We start from the raw sequence: 18,254 nt of genomic DNA, 5'->3' as shown, positions 1-18,254 counted from the left end.
AAACCCAGACTTTTGGTTTAGCCCTGAAAAACATTCACATTGGAAATCTAACACCCTTTTCCAGCAGCACCCTTAAATAAGCACAGCCACAGGTACAGTCCAGTGGGAGGAAGGAGCCAGAGCTGCCAGCTAATTACCCAGCCCACTAGGAAAGCTGCAACAAGCTCCTGAAACATGTCCAAGGAGAAAAACAACAAAAGGAAATCTGGTGGGGTTGGGAACTGACAGAGGCAGGGAAGGAATAGGTTATTTCAGGAGGATTAAAAGGTCAAAGGACTCAGTGTGGAGAAGCCAGACCAAATCCACCCAAAGCTGTTAGTATGGGATCATCTGAAAAACAAATCCAGGGGCTAATCCTTCAGCCTGCTCAGGAGAGAAGTGCATGTCAAAGATGTACCCCCTCCTCCTGCTGGGCATGTCCTCCTTCTGGCTGAACTCGTGAGATGACCCTTCTTGGATGTCCATCCATCTGTGACACCACCTCATCCTTTGTCCCAGGTTTGCTCAATCCTTATATGCAATGGAAGCAAATGGAAGCCTGTAGGGGCAAGTAGGAAGCCCAAGGGTGAATTCTTTGTCCCCATACTAAATACAGGCACTGTCACTCCACTCAAAAGGATGGCATATCAGGGAAGAAAATAGCAAGCCTTCCAAGGCAGTTCCTGCCTTGCCAAGTAAGAGTGTATTCTGCTTCCCAGCTGCATAGTAGAAAAGAAGACATGATGAAGAGTTGTGTGACCATCCCAAGGCTGTGAACCCCCCTGGTGGATGTACCTCACCTCAAAGATGTAAAGAGAAATACCAAGAACCGTTTACTCCACGCCTAACAAACTAAGTGGAGCTTTTCAGTTCCAATCCTTAATGCTGCCCGCACACAATATTGCCCTTCATAATGTCCTCACAGTCAAGGATAGGAGACAGCTCTATATACCCTCCATGGCATCCTTTGTTCCACAGATGTCTCTAATAGTTGTTCTTGCCACACACACCAGACTTTTCACACTGCTCAGGTTAGCAAAATAGGCTGCAGTGCAGAAATGTAATAGGCACCTGCTGATGACCCATGAGCCTGCACACTTCGTTTTTCTCTTTTAGCACTTCAGTCTGAAGGGTATAAACTTGGTTACATTTCCTTACAGACACAAATTCTCTAGAAGACAGGGCTTTTCAGCATCCTCAAAGCAAAACAACTCATGGTTTTCTTTGGGATGCAGCTTTGAGAGAAGATGTCTCAGGCAGGTCTGGATGAAGCCTGTATGTGAGGTCTGGATGAATTGCAGACATGCCTATCGCTGTGGAGGGATCCTTCCAGTTCTAGCTGTGTCTCCTCTGCCTAATACCTGTGTGAGAAGGCTTTGCTGCCTCTGCCGCGCCGGGATGGCACTGATGTGTGATGTGACTGGTGGCACCTCCCCCGAGCAGAGCCCAGCCCGAGGCTGCGGCTCCCGGCTCTTGGCACGAGGCGGCAGATCCAAGCACCACCTAGAGGCACTCGGGCTGTAGTAAGCCTGGAGAGGTAAGCTCTTTTCCGCCACATGAACAATGTAGTACGACGTCTATCATTAAAGCTAAGAGCCTCAGCATTCCCATTTTCCTGTTCCTTATTTTATCAAAACAAGTTGATTAGTTTGAACAGTAAATGCAGGTCTGGAAGCCCTCAGGGAGAGAAAGCTGTGGGCAGATCCTCTGGGAGGGGAAATTCAGCCCACAGCAAAAAGAGTCCTGTGGGACAGTTTAATTGGTGTTTCTCCATAATCCAGGCAAGATGTGCTCAGTTTGCCAGCAGCTTGGTTTAGGCACTTCTTTGGTGAAAGTCTCAGCCTCGATTTTTAGCCATTGAACAAAAGCAGATTTCTGTAATTGCTTTTTGTGGTCATCCACAACATCACAGCTTTTTTAGTCTTGAACAGCGAAGCAGCCTCCTCAGGCCAGAATTGACCAGGATTATAGCACTACTGAGGGAAAAATCTATTTCTCTTTTCTCCTCCCAAGCCAGTTCCTTTGGGAACTAGATACCGAGCTGTGGTACTGATTCCCTGCACTGAACCGCGTGGGCTCCACTCCTTGCATCCGGATTAGCTCTCCAGAACACGGTGAACTAGTGCCCTCAGAAAACAGATTCACGTGTCTTAACTTCCTACCACCTTCTCATTTTTGTCTTTCCAGATTGTTCTTCTTTTCTTTTGCAACCACTTTTTCCACTATAAACCTGTTGCTGGCCCCTCCCAAGTAGGAACTTTAAAAATAATTGCTAGGTCTACAAAGGCAGAGGTGGTTTTGTTTGTTTTATGCCACGGGGTATGTGTCATGAAGTTTATTGCACCACTGAAGGTTGTTACTATAATGAAGTACCTCTCCATAATAGGAACTGGAGACAAGCCTTGGATCTTTTTGTGCCTCCAAGTAGCTATTTTCCTACACTTCTTAAATTTCTTAAATTTTCTAAGAAATATCAATGGCCACTTTTAAGATCTAGAACAGCATCCTGTCTAATATTTCTAACATACTCAGACATACAAAAACATCACCACACCTCTGACAGATCTGAATGGAGATAAGAAAAAATATTTCCTGAAACTCATTAGACTAAGACCAAACCTCCTGAAAAAGGAGAAATGTCCTCTGCTCAATGAAACTCCTGAGCTTTGGATTTTATATGATAGGGGCACACTCCATAAGAGGTAAGTGGCGTAGCATGGTGACCATATGCACCTGTGAGCTCAGAAACATGAATTTCCTTTCTCTGTATTCCCAAGAATGCAATACAAGAGATGTTTGAAATCCTTGTGTCACCTGCACTTTGTCATGTACTGGCACCCCACAAAAGGACACGCATCTGACCTTGATGCTGCAGACACTTGAGCATGTGCTTAAAGATATTCTCAAAGCCAGTCGAGCTGGTCATGCAGTTAACACCACTGAGCACAAATTACCTGTTCAAAATGAGCACTGCAGCAGGGACCTTGCAATTCCAGCAGCTACATGGATCTCCTGTTGGAACTGTCTCTCTTGAGAGGCCCTCCGTATATGTGTTTCTTCCTGTGTCCTGTTCTAGGGCTTGACTCCCTAATTTTTTCATATTTCATACCACTTATATTTTTTTTTGTTGCTCTGGGACTAACTTAAATGTCAATGTTACATTACAGAGAGGATGCAGCACTTCGTAATTCCTCATTGCTTAGCTGTATTTCTCATGCCATGGGCCAATGTGTTTGCTTCATGACTCTGGGCTGTCAAATAACCTTTGAGAAAACCATGCCCTTGCTGATAAGACCAAAGAAATGAAAAATGAAAAAAAAAAGGGCTTTGGCAGAGCAGTTTCTATTGCATGCACTAATCAGTGCCTTCTTTTGCTGCAGTGTACTTTGCTACAAGGAAATGCCTGGCAGGTTCGCTATCTCAAAGCAGCACTTCACCTACTGTTAATGTTCATCAGGAGGAGAATGAGGCGAGGGAGCTCCAGTTCCACGGGCCCTGTGAACTGGTCTCTTTTGGGAAGGTCTCCCACTGCGGCCTGCCACAGGGTCAAGTTCTCTGCCCTCCTGCTTGCAGCTTTGGAAATGGGCAGTGCTGGCCCCACTTGCTGATTTTCCAGTATTTCTCACAGCACAGAGCCACTTGCAAGGTCCAAGAAGCCAGCCCTTTTATTGCAACTGAGTTTTCACCCATTTATGTTCTGTACAGCACATACGGCAATGGTGGCACAGGCACAGCAAGCAAGGTCTCGGCTGAAGATAGAACCACAAAGAAACACAGAATGTTTGGGGTTGGAAGGGACCTTTAAGACCATCCATTTCCAACTCCCCTGCCACTTCCAGGGCTGGGGCATCCACCATTTCTCCAGGCAACTTGTTCCAATGCCTCACCACCCTCATCATAAATAATTTCTTCCTTATGTCCAATCTAATTCTACCCTTGCAGTATATAATTGTTGCCCCTTGCCTGTCACTACAGACCTTCAAAAGAAGCCTCTCTCCATCTTTCTTACAAGCATCCCTTACATATTGAAAACACACGGTAAGGTTTCCCCAGAGATGAAAAGATGATTGTTTCCAATAAAAGTCTCTTTTTTCTACCAGAGTTGGAAATCCTACCTTCTCGTTGTAAGTAGTATCATACACAGTTCCAAGTAAACTTCAAGGAAAACAGGATGCTATTTCATTCAAGTATCACAACTGATATTTGTATTAAATGAAAGAGTGGAAAAATTATGAATACTAATGAGAGCAAAGGGTAGGTGGCCTTAGGTGGCCTGCTTCTTCCTATTCTTGTAACAAGGGTAAGTGGATGGAAATGAAACACACATCTGCTAATGAACATGGCATAATTTCGCTAGAAAAGGGAAGTGAGGATTTCTTTTCTGCCCGATCCTAAACCATTTTCCTGTCAAGATAAGTGGGTTTTGAGAGGATCACTTTGCCTTGCTGCTTTTGATTTCCACTTTGCCAGGGAAACAAGCAAGCTGCAAAGAAACAGACAAAGCTCTGAGCTGTGTCACATGGCCCAATTCAAAGAAGGAAACTCTTTGAATCATCAAAGGAAGCAAGGGGCTTATTTCTTTTTTCCATTATGCAAAATAACACATTTTCAAATTTACTGCCAGCTCCCATTCTTCTGGGAAAAGAGAGAGTTCTGGAAACCAGTGGCTGAAGTAAAGTTAAAAAACCTGGTGTCGGGATCAAAATTCTTGGGAAAGGAGGCCTTTCTGTTCATTGCACTTGGCCTGGATAGCTACCCAATTAAGTTTCATTGTCCGAGAGAAAAGTGTGATTTAAAAGCCCTTTTAAAAACTAGGAATAAAACTATATGGATAACTAACCACTGAAATGTGTTGGAAACACAATGCTAAACTTCGTTGCAGTCAGGTTTGGACCCTCCTTACAACTCTGCCCTCCTAAAACTAAAATGAAACTGCTTTCACTCTATTTCAGATGGTGTGAGACCAGTTTAGCTTTTCAGAAAGATGCTTTCACTTGAAAAAGGAAATATATCTACAAGAATTTGAAGGAAGCTGAGATGTTCTGTCAGCTGATGATTTGACCTATATTGTGTGATATATACAGTTCCTATTTTCAAAAGATTCATCCTAGACCCATTGTAAGAAGCTGGTTGTTCCTGTTGAAATTGAAACCAATGCTACAGTTTTACAGCATAATGCTGTTAGGGCAGGTGGAATATGTATGTCTTTAAATAAGAAGAAGACATTATTATAAACTGTGAAGAGATGGTAAATGTTGGGGAAAATTGACAGTAGGAAGCAATTCTTAAGGCTCACATACAGTTATGCCAATGGTAACAGGGTAAGTCCAGCTCAGCTAATTGGAACAGGATTAGTCAAAGGATGATGCATATACGGCGCTAGTGGCAATGCTGGAAAAGTCTTCATCATCCACAAACTTTGTCAGAGCAGAGACTGGCATTCGCTCTGCACAGTGCTACACCATCAGAGCAAAAGTCCCTGGGGATACCTCTCCTACAGAGGCTTCCTCCATTTCAGCTGAATGCCTACAACTATAATGCTAAATGCTTAGCGAAAACTGAGGAAACTGCATTGCCTTTTTTTGACATAGCAAGCAAACCTGCTTGAAAGAAAGGTCTGGCTGCAGGCACCAAGACTGCAGTGGAGCTCCCAGGGGCACCAGCTCAGGCTCTGACAAGAAGTTAAAATGGAAATGGCTGGTGAAAAATTCATAATAGAGACATGCCTCAAGGACACTTAGTGAAAACAGCCAGAAATGCTGGCCTCATTCCTATATGCTATTTGTCATGTATGTCAAATATCAACATACAGCCCTATCAGGCATCTTAGTTTTTTAGCTGTTCTTAGGAACCTGGAGACATTTATAGCCCCTTCCCTTTCAGTGGTGCCTCATCCCCACACATTTCCCAGGCACTTCGTGGTGTGCTGGGGCAGTGCCGATGCCGCAGGTGGCATGCACACTTCAGAACAGGCTTGTTCTTGCAACTAAAGGCAGGAGGTGGAGTCTGTAAGGTAATCTTAGCTCGGTGCTGGGGCATCATCTATCCTCAAGCTGCTATTCCTGTTTTCTTGGCCTTGACAGGTCACAAAATCTCCTTGTCAGTGTCACCAATGAGTAATTGCCATAACAAACCCTGGATCTGTGTGGCCCATATTTTGCCTCAGACATAGAGGAGATATTTTAATGTGTATATGTCCCTTGAAAAAGAGGAGAGTGTTCCTCTTATTGTCCCTTTATAAATAAGAAGGAGAGTTTTTTGAATTTTATTTCTTTTTTTTTTTAATAACTGTAGTTAATCTAGAGTTTCTCTCCTCTGTCAGCTTTCAGTGTAATTTGTTCAAGCTGAGACCGGGTACAAGAAACAGCTGGAGCGTGTTTAGTGCAATGTTTCCTCCCAAAGCTGCCTTTTCCTGGGAGAAACAAGGGCAGATGAAGACTAGAAACTGCAGCTGAAAAGAGATGATCAACACTTCCTTTACAGGCAAAGTATGATTTGGTCAAAAAAATAGACAAGCATCTGCCTAAATGGACAAGTAGATCTTTAGTGCTAGAAGTACTGGTTTGTAATGAGGCTGCTTTCCTGTCCATATTCCAGGCAGTCACAGACAGAAGTGTTATGCTAGGGAATTTGGGAACAAAGCAAATACCTGGAACAAGTAACAGGAGGAAACCAAACCCACACCTATGGCTCAGGCCACATCTAAACCTGTGGTGTGTCCTAGCCCATACTCATTTCTCTTACAAAGAAAAGAGTGGAGCCGGAAGCTGCTCATCAAACCCCAGGCTCTAAACAGAGGGGCAAAGCAGTCGCAGAGGGGCCATGTGTTCTTGGCCAAAGGACTGTGCTGTAAAGAAAGCTTGACACCATTCTTGGAACAATGCATTTTTCTAATTAGTTTAATTTCATCAAGGCTTTTATGCACTCAGTAAAGGGTAGAGCCAGCCAGTTCTCAGAAATCTGATGATGTGAGTCTTTGGAGACTCATCCAAAGGTGGAACAGGCCACAGGACAGGTGGAAAAACTAGGCATCAAAAGTCAATTAAATTCATTAATTCAAAGAAGCATCTCTGAGCAAACTGCAGGAACACATCACAAGTGCCTTTTCTGAGCAAAGCAACATAAAATCCAAGTGATGGACAAATCAAAACAGAAAAAAATGCCAGTTTTAATAAACAAACCTCTGTGTACTGGAAAGGCTGATAATGTAACAAGCAGGATACAGGACATGGTTTCAAGGAACTCAGCCCATTTCTCTACTCGCTCAGCAGTTTCTGAGGGGATCCTGGAAAAGTCACCAACTTGGAATCATCCCCAGCTAACTCTAGACATTAAGAAGAGGACGGTGCCTAAATTTAGGACAGTCAGCACCTTAGGCCCTTTTTCATACTCCAGAGGGAAATTCAGACACCAGGTGAATGAACCAAGATGTTCATTTAGTTTAGAAACCACATCTGCTGTCTGGTGGCAAGAGTACTGTCCTCCACACTTCAGTTCCCAGCTCTGGACACTGGGATGGCATCACTGATTCTTTGCCAAGGCCACGGGAAAGTGATTATTATTAAAGAACATGAAGCCCTGAAATGCCCTATTGATAGGAGCAAGGTATCAGAGCAACTGCTCTTAGTGATTTTCTTGGCAAGATTTTCTAATTGGAAGCATTGGGTTTGAGTTCCTTGAAAGCCAGACTTGCCAAGAAGTAAGTAAAGAAACCTGATAAAGCACATTTTCCACTAACTGTTATTTGCAAATAAGTGTTCTGTCACATGCTGCTGTATTCACAGAAGAGGTTGTAAATGAAACTCGATCTGGGTTTTCTACAAGTGACGCTTTCTGTTTTGTATTTTCCTTTTCTTTGCTAAAGCCTTCTGTTGCAGTTCTTGCACTAATCCCTTGTATTTATAGATGATAATCTTTATATAGTTAAACTCTTACTTGCATAACTCATTCTTAAGAGACTGATTATCAACACATGTAACCTTTTGGCATCTTTTCACACTTCTAGAAGACATAGCTCATGCTGATTGTATTTTGAACTTGAGTGGACTTGACGGAATGGAGCTGAAGGCCATGCAGATATATTTCTTTTTTTCCAAAACAAACTTGAGAGTCCAAGAATAGCTATGAGAATATATCACAGCCCTGTGGGATCAACCCAGCATTTTGTGTCTGACATGGCTGAAGGTGGATGTGTCTGCAAGAGACCAGGCATAAGACAGAGAGCTCCTTCTCCAGAATAGCTCCCAATCTAAGACTTTCTGGGCCAGAAGTAAGGTCTTTGCCTTACAACTTCTACTAATGTTGACACTAACATGAGAATTGGGTCAATTAAAAAACTAAATCCAACTTAAGCACCATAGTACAAATTGCTTGTAAGACCAAAGGGTTATGGCTTGAATTCCTTTGGGGCCTCTGTGTGCAGGATCCTGAGCTACTACAGCAGAAATGATCACCCATCTGAGCCACCCTGGCACCTCACAGGACACTCCCTTGGCAGTACCAGGCACCCTGTCACCTACACAAGACCTGGGTGGGAGGGCTCAGGTCACCTGCCCATGTTCCACTCACAGAGACTAACCTTTTGCCTTGCTCCTGTTATTCTGTTTGCTGCTCCTGCACAAGAGCAAATGCAGAGTAAAAGATGGAAACAGGAGGAACTGCTACAGCTTGCTGGGACAGCGGATAGCCAAGTGCCTCCAGTGCCCCTGTGGTTCACTGCAGTGGGAAGTGAACACTCTTTCTCCCACAATATCAAGGTAGAAGTGGACAACTGAAGTAAGGGAGAAGTTCCTGTTAACTCTCACCTAAAAGTTACATGGATTCTTTATTCCCAGGCTATTTAGCCTTTCCCTTTTCCCACCTGATGTTTCCCTCATTTTAAAAATTACTTTACTTCCAGTGAAATATTTTCCTGTTGCTTGCAGTTCTTTGTTGTGGAAAGTATAAGTGGGAGGAAGGTTTCACAACAGGTTTCACCCTCTGAAACCTGGATCTCTGCAAACCATCTTATTTGTGTTTCTGGCAATAACACTTTTAGCCCTGGCAGAAACTGTGAACTTTTCTCAGTAAAGTTGGCTTTCTCATCTATTTCAGCTCTAAGCTGAGTTTGATTTTTTGTATTTTAAATGGTATCTAGTCACTGGCACATGGTGTCAGGACCTGCATGGTCTGGAAGAGCTTTCTTTTCTTATCTGGTGGAGGCTTTTCTGTGTCAAGGATCATATAGCTGCAACTTTCCTCCCTAGTTTAAATACAATTTTGTATGCGGAGTGAATTTTGGAAAGAAATTGATCATTGGTGGTATTGGACAGGATCAGTTTGGGCCACGTGCTACCAACAGGTAGGGCTGAGGTTGCTGGATCAGTGGCTGTCCTTACTCCTCTCCTCGGCACTTTAAGAAGTCCACAACTGTATTGTGAGACAGGCACCCATGTCCTTTGATAAACCTCACTAACTGGAGATGGGGAGAAATGAAGAAAGCTGGCTTGCAAGAAATTAGAGTTCTGCCCAAGGACTCTCACAGCTGTAAGAAGAATTAAATCCTTTATAGGGCTGGGTAGCGACAGATGAGAATAAGGTAATTTCCAAGAGCTCAAATTACCATGGCATGCTAGAATGGTTTGGGTTGGAAGAGACCTTTAAGATCATTCAGTTCCAAGCCCCTGACATGGACAGGGACACCTCCCACTAGACCAGGTTGCTCAAAGCTCCATCCAACCTGGCCTTGAATACTTCCAGAGACCGGGCATCCACAGCTTCTCTGGCCAACCTGTTTCAGGTGCCTCACCCCCCTCACAGTAAAGAATTTCTTCCTATTCTAAACCCACCCTGTGACCGTTTAAAGCCATTCCCCTTTGTTTTATCACTACATGCCCTTGTAAAAAGTCCCTCTTCAGCTTTCTTGCTCCCCTTGATGTATTGAAGGGCTGTTCTAAGGTCTCCCTGAAGCCCTCTCTTCTCCAGGCTGAAGCACTGTCTCAGCCTGTCTTCACAGAAGAGGTGCTCCATCCCTTGAGCATTTTCATGGCCTCTTCTCTATTTTCTCCAACAGGTCCGTGTCCTTCCTGTGCTGGGGACCTCAGAGCTGGATGCAGCACTGCAGGTGGGCTCTCACCAGAGCAGAGCAGAGGGGCAGAATCACCTCCCTTGACCAGCTGCCCAAATTGCTTTTGATGCAGCCCAGGATATGGCTAGATTTCAGGGCCGGAAGTGTATGTTGCCAGCTCATATCAAGCTTGTTGTCAACCAACACCCCCTGTCATTGAATCACAGAACCACAGAATATGCTGAGTTGGAAGAGACCCATCAGGATCATTGAGTCCAACTCCTGGCCCTGCACAGGACACTCCAAGAATCACACCATGTGCCTGAGAGCATTGTCCAAATGCTTCTTGAACTCTGTCAGGCTGGGTGCTGTGACCCCTTCCCTGGGGAGCCTGTTTCCATGCTCAACCACCATCTGGATGAAAAAAAACCCAAGTCCTCCTCAGGGCGGCTCTCAATCCATTCATCCCTGAGCTTGTCCTTGGGCTTGGGATTGCCATGACCCCCATGCAGGATCTTGTGCTTGGCCCTGCTGAACTTCATGAGGTTTGCATGGGCCCACCTCCCAAGCCTGTCCAGGTCCCTCTGGATGGCATAGTTAGCTCTTTGACTTGCATGTTATGTAAAAAATTTGCATCCTGCATAGAAAGGGGCACTGGTGGATAAGACAACCCCTCAAAGGAAAGTAAGGTGCAAGAGGGGCAGCAAGGGAAGTAAAGGGACAAGTTATACAACTTTCACTTAGTTGAGAATAGTATTTCAAATCTGCAGAAAACAGCATGTTGCTCCCCTTGTTCCCTAGACAGAAAGGCACAGTTCTACAATCTCCTTTTATTGTTTTGCTGATAAGCAGGCATTTTGCATTTTTGACGCTAAACAAAACGTCCTTTAGAAAAGTCGGTGCCATGGCCTTTTCCAGCTGGAATGTTACAACCAAAGGCTGGGTGGCCAGCTAATTTTTTGTCCCGTAACATAATGTCTCAGAGGTGGCTGCCCAAGGTGCTCCAGCTAGAAAGGGACAAAGCCTGCTGCAGGAGTAGTCAGCTTCAGCTCCTGCTTCCAACCTTGTCCACATGGGCAGCAGTGCAAATATGGTGCAAAATTCCCAGCTCTCAGGGTGATCTGGCTTGGCGTGCACCGGGATGACTCGTGGAGTACCCGACTTTGTATTTCTATCCTGCGAACACTGACTGCTAGCCAAAGTTTAGCCCTCTTCAGCAGATTTTATAAGGCCCCTATTGTGACCCCTATTGTTAGACTCCTCCCTGAAACAGCTTTAAAGTGAGCAATTTTTCCTTCTTTGACTCCCAAAGGATATTTCTGCATGGAACAAAGCTGAGCCCGGTACCTCCCAGTCTCCAAGCAAGGGTCAGGATTACCCGTTCCTGGGGAAACCCACCTCCTGGCCTGGCAATCCCGGCAGCCTGAAATGACCCACCCAGGCCACTGGTAACAAACTGAACTTATCAGTTTGCTTTTGCATTACTCAAGCAACGGGAATAGCTTGATTCTGGTTAGTCTCAAGATCTGAAAGTGGAGCTATCGAAAATCGCTGAATCAGAGGAAATGGATCTCTGACAACAATAATATTTATGAATTCCGATGAAAATTGCTGAAGATGTTTTTGTTTAAAAAAAAGAAGTGGAAAAGAACAACACTTTCAGAAGTGCCTGCAATATGTTTGTGCCTTGTTACTCAGAGGAAACATGCATGCTGTTTTTGTCAGCTAACAAAATACTTTCTGACAAGGCATTTTGACAAAGCTGAAAATATCTTACACCAATGTGAGTCATTGGCTTCAAGAGCACATCTTAGAAAAAGGAATCTCAGGAAAAAAAGTCTAAATAAGCTCTGGCATGAAAGACAGTCTTCAAGTGACAGGCCTAGAAAGGCTACACATATTTGTACTCAATACAGAACGATTGCTATCTTTCAACCCACACAAATGCTTCATGTTTTTTTCCTTTTTCTTTTTTTCTTTTTTTTTTTTTTTTTTTTTTAATGACAAGAAAGAAAAAAAAATCACCTAGTTTCTTTGCTAACTTTTGGACACTGATAAAGTTCATTACTTCAGAGGGCTGCGATTACTTTTTATATGTAGCTGTGTGACCTCTGCTGGCAGATTCTTATCATGACTGCAGCAATTCACACACATAGGTACGGATACATTGGCATTCCCGTAAGTCCTGCCCTACGTACACAAGGAGACATAATACACAAGACGATATAATCTCTGCTCTGGAAAATAGACTCCCACACTGGAAAGGTGTGGGGAAAAAAAAATAACTGTATGACCCAGCTTACTCCACTCACAGCTGTTTTACAGGGCAGTTTTTAGAGTACCTTTGATAAATAGATATGACCATCTCAGGATGGGGTCACTGGTGTTTATTCAGCATAATGGTCTAAATGTTCATTATTGCTCGGAAAGCCCCTACATTTCATCCTGTTAGAAGCAGGGAGGTTACACCGAGGAAAGGATTAGTCTCCACTTGCATTCCTTTCTTGTACTCCTCATACCATCTGCTAACAGCCATTGTGGGAGAGAGGATACCAGCTAAATGGACCTTTATTCTGACTCAGCACGGCTGCAGACAGTCTGTCCGCTATGATACAGCAGCACAGTATAATTTGATACTTTAAAAAATGGTCATTCACCTGACAGATCACAATGCAACTTGCACTTAACAGCCTCGCTCTTTGTGATATCCAAGGTCATTTCTATTATTACAGCACAGTGCACGGAAATTCCACAAATACCGAGAGAGTCTTATCTATTTATCATAGGTGAAATTGGCACACTTTGTAGCACAACGGCTCCGCAGCGGGTCACAGGCATTTGAGTTCACTTAAGTTTATATTCAGGGGCTGGCTCCCTCAGCTGGGAGCTCGGTGGATTCCATGGATGTATATATCTGTGATGGCACTGCCGCAGCCACTCCTCAAGTGTCCAGCTTCCACACTGACTCTGCTCCTTGACACGAGGCTGCAAACATAAACATGCCAGAAAAAAAGATCTTGCCAGAAAGAAAGACTTTGCCAGAATTAGTGGTGAGAGCCAAAGGCAAAGGGCAGGCACGGATCTTCCCTCCTTCCGTCCCTGCCTGGCTTTACACCTGCTCACACCTAAAACACACTGTGTTTAGCACCTTGCTTTACCGTGGCAGAAAAGGGAGATTATAACCCAATGCTCCGCTGCTGCTGCCAAACACAAAACGCTTGAGACCCCAGAGCACGAGGGGAGCAGGCCGGAGTCCAACACAGTCAGGCATCCTTCATCCCCCATAAAAGACCCCCGCATCCCACTGCTGGGTTCTCCCCAAAGCAGCAGCAGAAGCAGCAGGCCCGGAGCCCCAAGCCCTGAAGCCTTAAAGCACTGAAACCTTGAAGCGCTGAACCTTGAGGCCCTGAAACCCTGAAGCCCTGAAACCCTGAAGCCCCGCAGCCCTGAATTCCTGAGTCCCTGAATTCCTGAATCCCCGAATCCCAGAGCCGCCCTCAGGTGCGACGCGCGGGCAGGGCGCCCCCTGGCGGCCCCCGGCGCGCCCCTCCCTGCCCCCGGGGCGCCCTCGGCCCCCCCGCCGCCGCCGCCGCCGCCCCCCGCTCTTGAAGTTTGCAGGCGATTTCCTTTCCAGCCCGGCCTTATCTCGGCCCGCACGTTGCCGCGCGGTGACTAATAGGAGAATAACATTGTCTCGGGATAAAATAGCGCCGGGGCTGTTTACCCGCTCCATGGGGGTTCGCTATAAAAGGGCGCCGGGGACCGCCGCGCCAGCCAGACGCGCCGGGGCGCACCGAGCCGCGCCACGCAGGGCACCCGCCACGGCGCTCCGTCCCCACGCCGGGAGACACTTTCTCCGCTTTTTCCTCGCCTTTTATTAAGTTTTACCCTGTTTCCTCTCACTTCTTCCATCCGCCCTCCGCCGCCTGCTATGGATTATTGCCACATGATCGTCTCGCTGCTCTTCGTGCTCTGCCCGGGGCTGCTGCCGGCAGGTAGGTGCCGGTCCGCTGCCGCTCGCCCCCACTCGGGTGCGGCCCCGCGGGGGGCTGCGGGGTCGCAGCCGGGCTCCGGGGAGGGGTGTCCGAGGGATGCCGCGGGAGGGGATGCGCGGGTGCGTTGCCTTGCCTTGCCTTGACGCGGGTGCTGAGCTCTGCCGCTCCCTCCCGCAGCCCCCGGAGCCGAGGTGGACGCCGCGCCGCCCCCCGCCGCCGCCGCGCACCGCCGCGCCCGGCGCTGCTCCTGCTCCTCGCTGATGGACGAGGAGTGCGTCTACTTCTGCCACCTCGACATCATCTGGATCAACACCCCCGAGTGAGTGGAGTGGAAGGGTTTCGGTAGTTCCCCAGCGCCGGGTTCCCCTTGGGTTAGAAAGAAAGGGAGGGAGGTGTGAAGGCGAAAATTAAGAACCACAGCCCCCCTGCAGAGATGGGAAGGGGAGGAAAGAATAGCTATTTGCACAATTTCTCCTACTGCTTTACCTCCCTGCTCCCACTTTTCTGACACATTTAGCAACGAAGCTGTTCACCAGAAGAAAGCAAGCAGGGTTTGGCCACCTAGATTGGGCAGATAGCTCCTAATAGCCCTAACACACCTGCCTTCCTTAAGTCTGGGCAGCAGTATTTCCTTTAGGTGCTGCTCAGCAAAGGCTGCAGGATACTTTTCACTATGAATCAGAAGCAGACAAAATGCCAAAGGCATGATTTTGCCAGCCTGAATTTGAGCGGTTTTCTTTCTGACAAGTTAGGAGGTTGGAAGGAATACTTTGACACCGGGTGGCTCTAGCTGCCTTTTACTGCTCTCTGCTGCAAATTGATGCGTCCCACGTGCCAATAGGATTATGCACAGTATCCATTTCTACACTCTCCTCACCAAAACGTAGTGAGCTGGAGGCTCATCTAACGCTGCAAACACTGACTCTGGTGATTTCTTCTGCTGCTGGGTTTCGTCTGAGCACAGAGGATCTGTTCCTCACTTTTACTGCTTCTTTCAGTGTTGGCAGTAGCCAAAGTTCAAAGAGATGAGGTTTTATTGCTTTCTATTGCACAGGGAGGCACAGCAGCCTTGTGAAATCACAATTAAAAGGTCATTATCCTTGTCAGTAGCCATGCTAATGAATATGTTGCACGATCATCAGAAGCATTTGCGTGGAAGCTGTGACTAACGAGGCATTCCCAATCCCACAACCTTGACTCGTGCAATCAATGCCATTGATAAGACTGCCCAAAACACCCCACAGTGTTTTGAAGGCACAGAATTATTTGAAAGACTTTCATGTTGTCTCTTTGATCGTAGGAAGACTGTTCCATATGGTCTTGGAGGCCCTTCTCGACCCAGAAGATCACTGAAGGACATGGTGCCAGAGATGCTTGCTGAACCAAGCAGCAGATGCCGATGTGCCAACCAGAAGGACAAGAAATGTTTGAACTTCTGCCAGACAGGCAAAGATCTCTGGTGCGTCTCTTGTTGCTACTCTTTAAAAGGCAATACATGTGAAAGGGATGAACTGTGGTGCACTTACTCATTTTGGAACTTGCTGAGCAAATACTCTCCCCAAAGCTTTGCCTCCTACCTGAGTGCTCAGACTGCTATGATACATAGTATGGCTTGGCCCAGAAAGATTGCTTATTACATGCCTTGAGAAGTGGTTGATGAGATGCCTCACCTTGCGGACTGCAGACTTGGCTTTTTTTTAACAGCAGCAACTTTTCCCTTTTAACAGGGCTCAGTTCACAGTGGAGAAAACCTCACGGCACCGCATCAAAGCCGGCAATTGCATTGGACCCGAGTGCATGAACCGACAGCTTGTTGACAGCAAGAAAATGAAGCGGTGAGTTTCTTCTCATCCTGTTGTAGTTCCCCGGAGCAGTAATAGAGAACACAGTTCACCTGCCTTCAGGTCATCCTGGGCTTAGCTGGTGGTTTCAGCTTGAGAGTTATGGCGGAATCAGTGAGGATATTTTGAGGGCTTTTCCTCATGCACTGGGTTTTTAGCTTGTGAGGACATGGGTGCTGAGCTCAGCCTGCTATCTTCTGCTTGCGTTCAGTGCTCAGCCATATGCCCATGGAAAAGTATGGAATACAGAAGTTTGCCCATACTAAAGAAGACTCTTTAGTGCTACTTTCACAAGCAGAACAGAACTTATGGGAGCAGGGCAGCCTGATAATATTGAATGAGACTTAGGCCCTGGAAGTCTTAAATAATTTTTTGGAAGTGGTGCTTGCTTACTTACTTGAAAAATGCACCGATTCATTGGAAGTAGGATCAGGTTTACCTGAAAGAAACAACACAGAGGAAATAAAAAAAACACTGGAGACTTCCTGACTGGCTACTTAAGGAAGTCTAGGGCATCTATATTTGAGTGCACATTTTAATTTAATGTTTGCATTGAAATTATGAATACAATATTTCAAGTATCTTAAGTTAGCCTAATTCTAAGAGAGGTATAGCAAACAGCAGTTTATTAGGATCCCATGGCAGAAATCTAGACTGAGGTTTATTTAATCAAAAACTAAATTTTTTCACACTGGAGATATGTCTTCATTATCACAACCATAAATGTACATTTCTTGGTTTTGCAGGCTGGAAGCCATTGGTAACAGTATCAAAGCTTCCTTCAGTATCGCAAAGCTGAAGGCTGAGCTCCAGAAAGGGCGAAAGCTCAAACATAACCGGGCGAACAGGAGGCAAAGCGTCCGGGAAAGCCTGAAAGCATCCTAGTGGGAAGATCACCTGAATCGTTCTCCACAATGCTTGCTGACAAAGCATCACGAAAACTCTGTCTTGACTCCAACATTCCATGATGGTGAAGGGCACCTCTGTCCAAGTGTTTGTGCAGTGAAGCAAAATGCTAAGGAAGTCCTGTATTTGGAGATATAAAGACAAAGGATTTCATCATTTTGGCATTCAGGTGGATGGGTAGAGGGCTGAAGGGAAATCTGCAGTAACATACATGAAAAGCCATCTGTCTGAAGAAACATTTGAATACTGCTTCTGGAAAGTTACCCATCAATTGAGCAGCTTTCAGGGTCTACATCAAAAGCATCTTGCAAGGAGGACTTCACAGATGTGCTTAGCAAGGACAAAAAGCTAGATCTGAGTGTACAAACTTCAAAGCAAAGAACTCTACCTTTTGATTAAAATGCAAAAATGAAAGCCACAGTGCTACTTTAATCAGGACTTACTGCATATATACATGTCTACCTCGCGTACTGTTTGTTGCACTCCTGCTAGAGTATTTTTACACCTTGTTATTGCCTTTACTAATCAGCTGCAACCCTTTGCCTTTTTTCAGAAGTCTAGTTTACTTGTACAACCAGAGTTATCTGAATGTGGGTTAGGCACTCTGGTTGTTTGCATAGTCAAAGTCCTTTGGCTTTGGATACCAAGGGACTGTTCAACATAAAATAAAAGTTAGAGGACACTACTAAGTTTCCCATAACAAGGATATTTGGTCAACTGAAGTTCTAATAATAGATGTTGTTGTGTCTTACATGCTACCAAAAATGCACTGAAGTGGGGATGTACCAGAGGCTGTTGCAAGATTTATTGAGGGCCTTGTTTGGTGGAAATGCATTGAGACAAAGGGTTGTTTTGAATTAAGTCAAAAGGCTAATATTGGGTGAATGTTTATAGCAGTGAATTTGTTCACATTGTTGAATTTACAAACGAGTTGAATCTTATGTGCTTATTTTTGTGTCATGTATTTATATTCACACAAGTTCTTCATTATATTTACCATGTTGAATACACATTGAAGTAGGCCATATTGGTCTATGCATGTTTTATGTATTTCTGTATGAAATTGGGAAATGCTTTATGCCTATCAAGGTAAATATCTTCAGAAATAAATATTTTTAATTACTGTATTGGCTTGTTTTTCCTTAGTCTGTGGCTCCATGATCATGGAGGTAGATTGCCCCACGTACAAAGCTGACCTGGGTGAAGTGTGTGCACAATTGCCTTTCTGTCAGATAATCCAGATCACAGCAGTGAAAGTTTGTGCTAGATGTGAGACAGCAGAAGATACTTGTTCTAGCTGCAAGCTTGCTCATCGAATCTTCATGGTAAACTCTAAATTGGACAAATGAATTTATCCTGGAGCAGTCTTCTCACATATCTGATGTCTTTTTCACCCAGCAGTACAAATTCTAGCATTGTATGTACTATAGCATTAAAATATGGGCAGTAAGGGTTTGGGTATAGATGAACTAAGGGGGAAAATGCACA

The 18,254-nt window shown here is 45.3% G+C and overlaps 1 protein-coding gene across 1 annotated transcript; it reads left to right on the top strand.

Moving 5' to 3' along the window:
- The first annotated feature begins 13,942 nt into the window (after nucleotides 1-13,942).
- On the top strand, nucleotides 13,943-17,893 carry EDN1 (endothelin 1). Its single transcript, XM_069008101.1, has 5 exons — nucleotides 13,943-14,019; nucleotides 14,197-14,338; nucleotides 15,320-15,478; nucleotides 15,747-15,854; nucleotides 16,607-17,893. The coding sequence occupies exons 1-5, from the start codon at nucleotides 13,956-13,958 to the stop codon at nucleotides 16,743-16,745; spliced, it is 612 nt and encodes a 203-aa protein (XP_068864202.1). The 5' UTR covers nucleotides 13,943-13,955; the 3' UTR covers nucleotides 16,746-17,893.
- Nucleotides 17,894-18,254: the final 361 nt, after the last annotated feature.

Source organism: Aphelocoma coerulescens, chromosome 2 (genome assembly GCF_041296385.1).
Source record: "Aphelocoma coerulescens isolate FSJ_1873_10779 chromosome 2, UR_Acoe_1.0, whole genome shotgun sequence".
Classification (NCBI taxonomy): domain Eukaryota; kingdom Metazoa; phylum Chordata; class Aves; order Passeriformes; family Corvidae; genus Aphelocoma; species Aphelocoma coerulescens.
The sequence above is the reverse complement of the archived record's forward strand: the minus strand, read 5'-3'. Positions and strand labels throughout refer to the sequence as shown.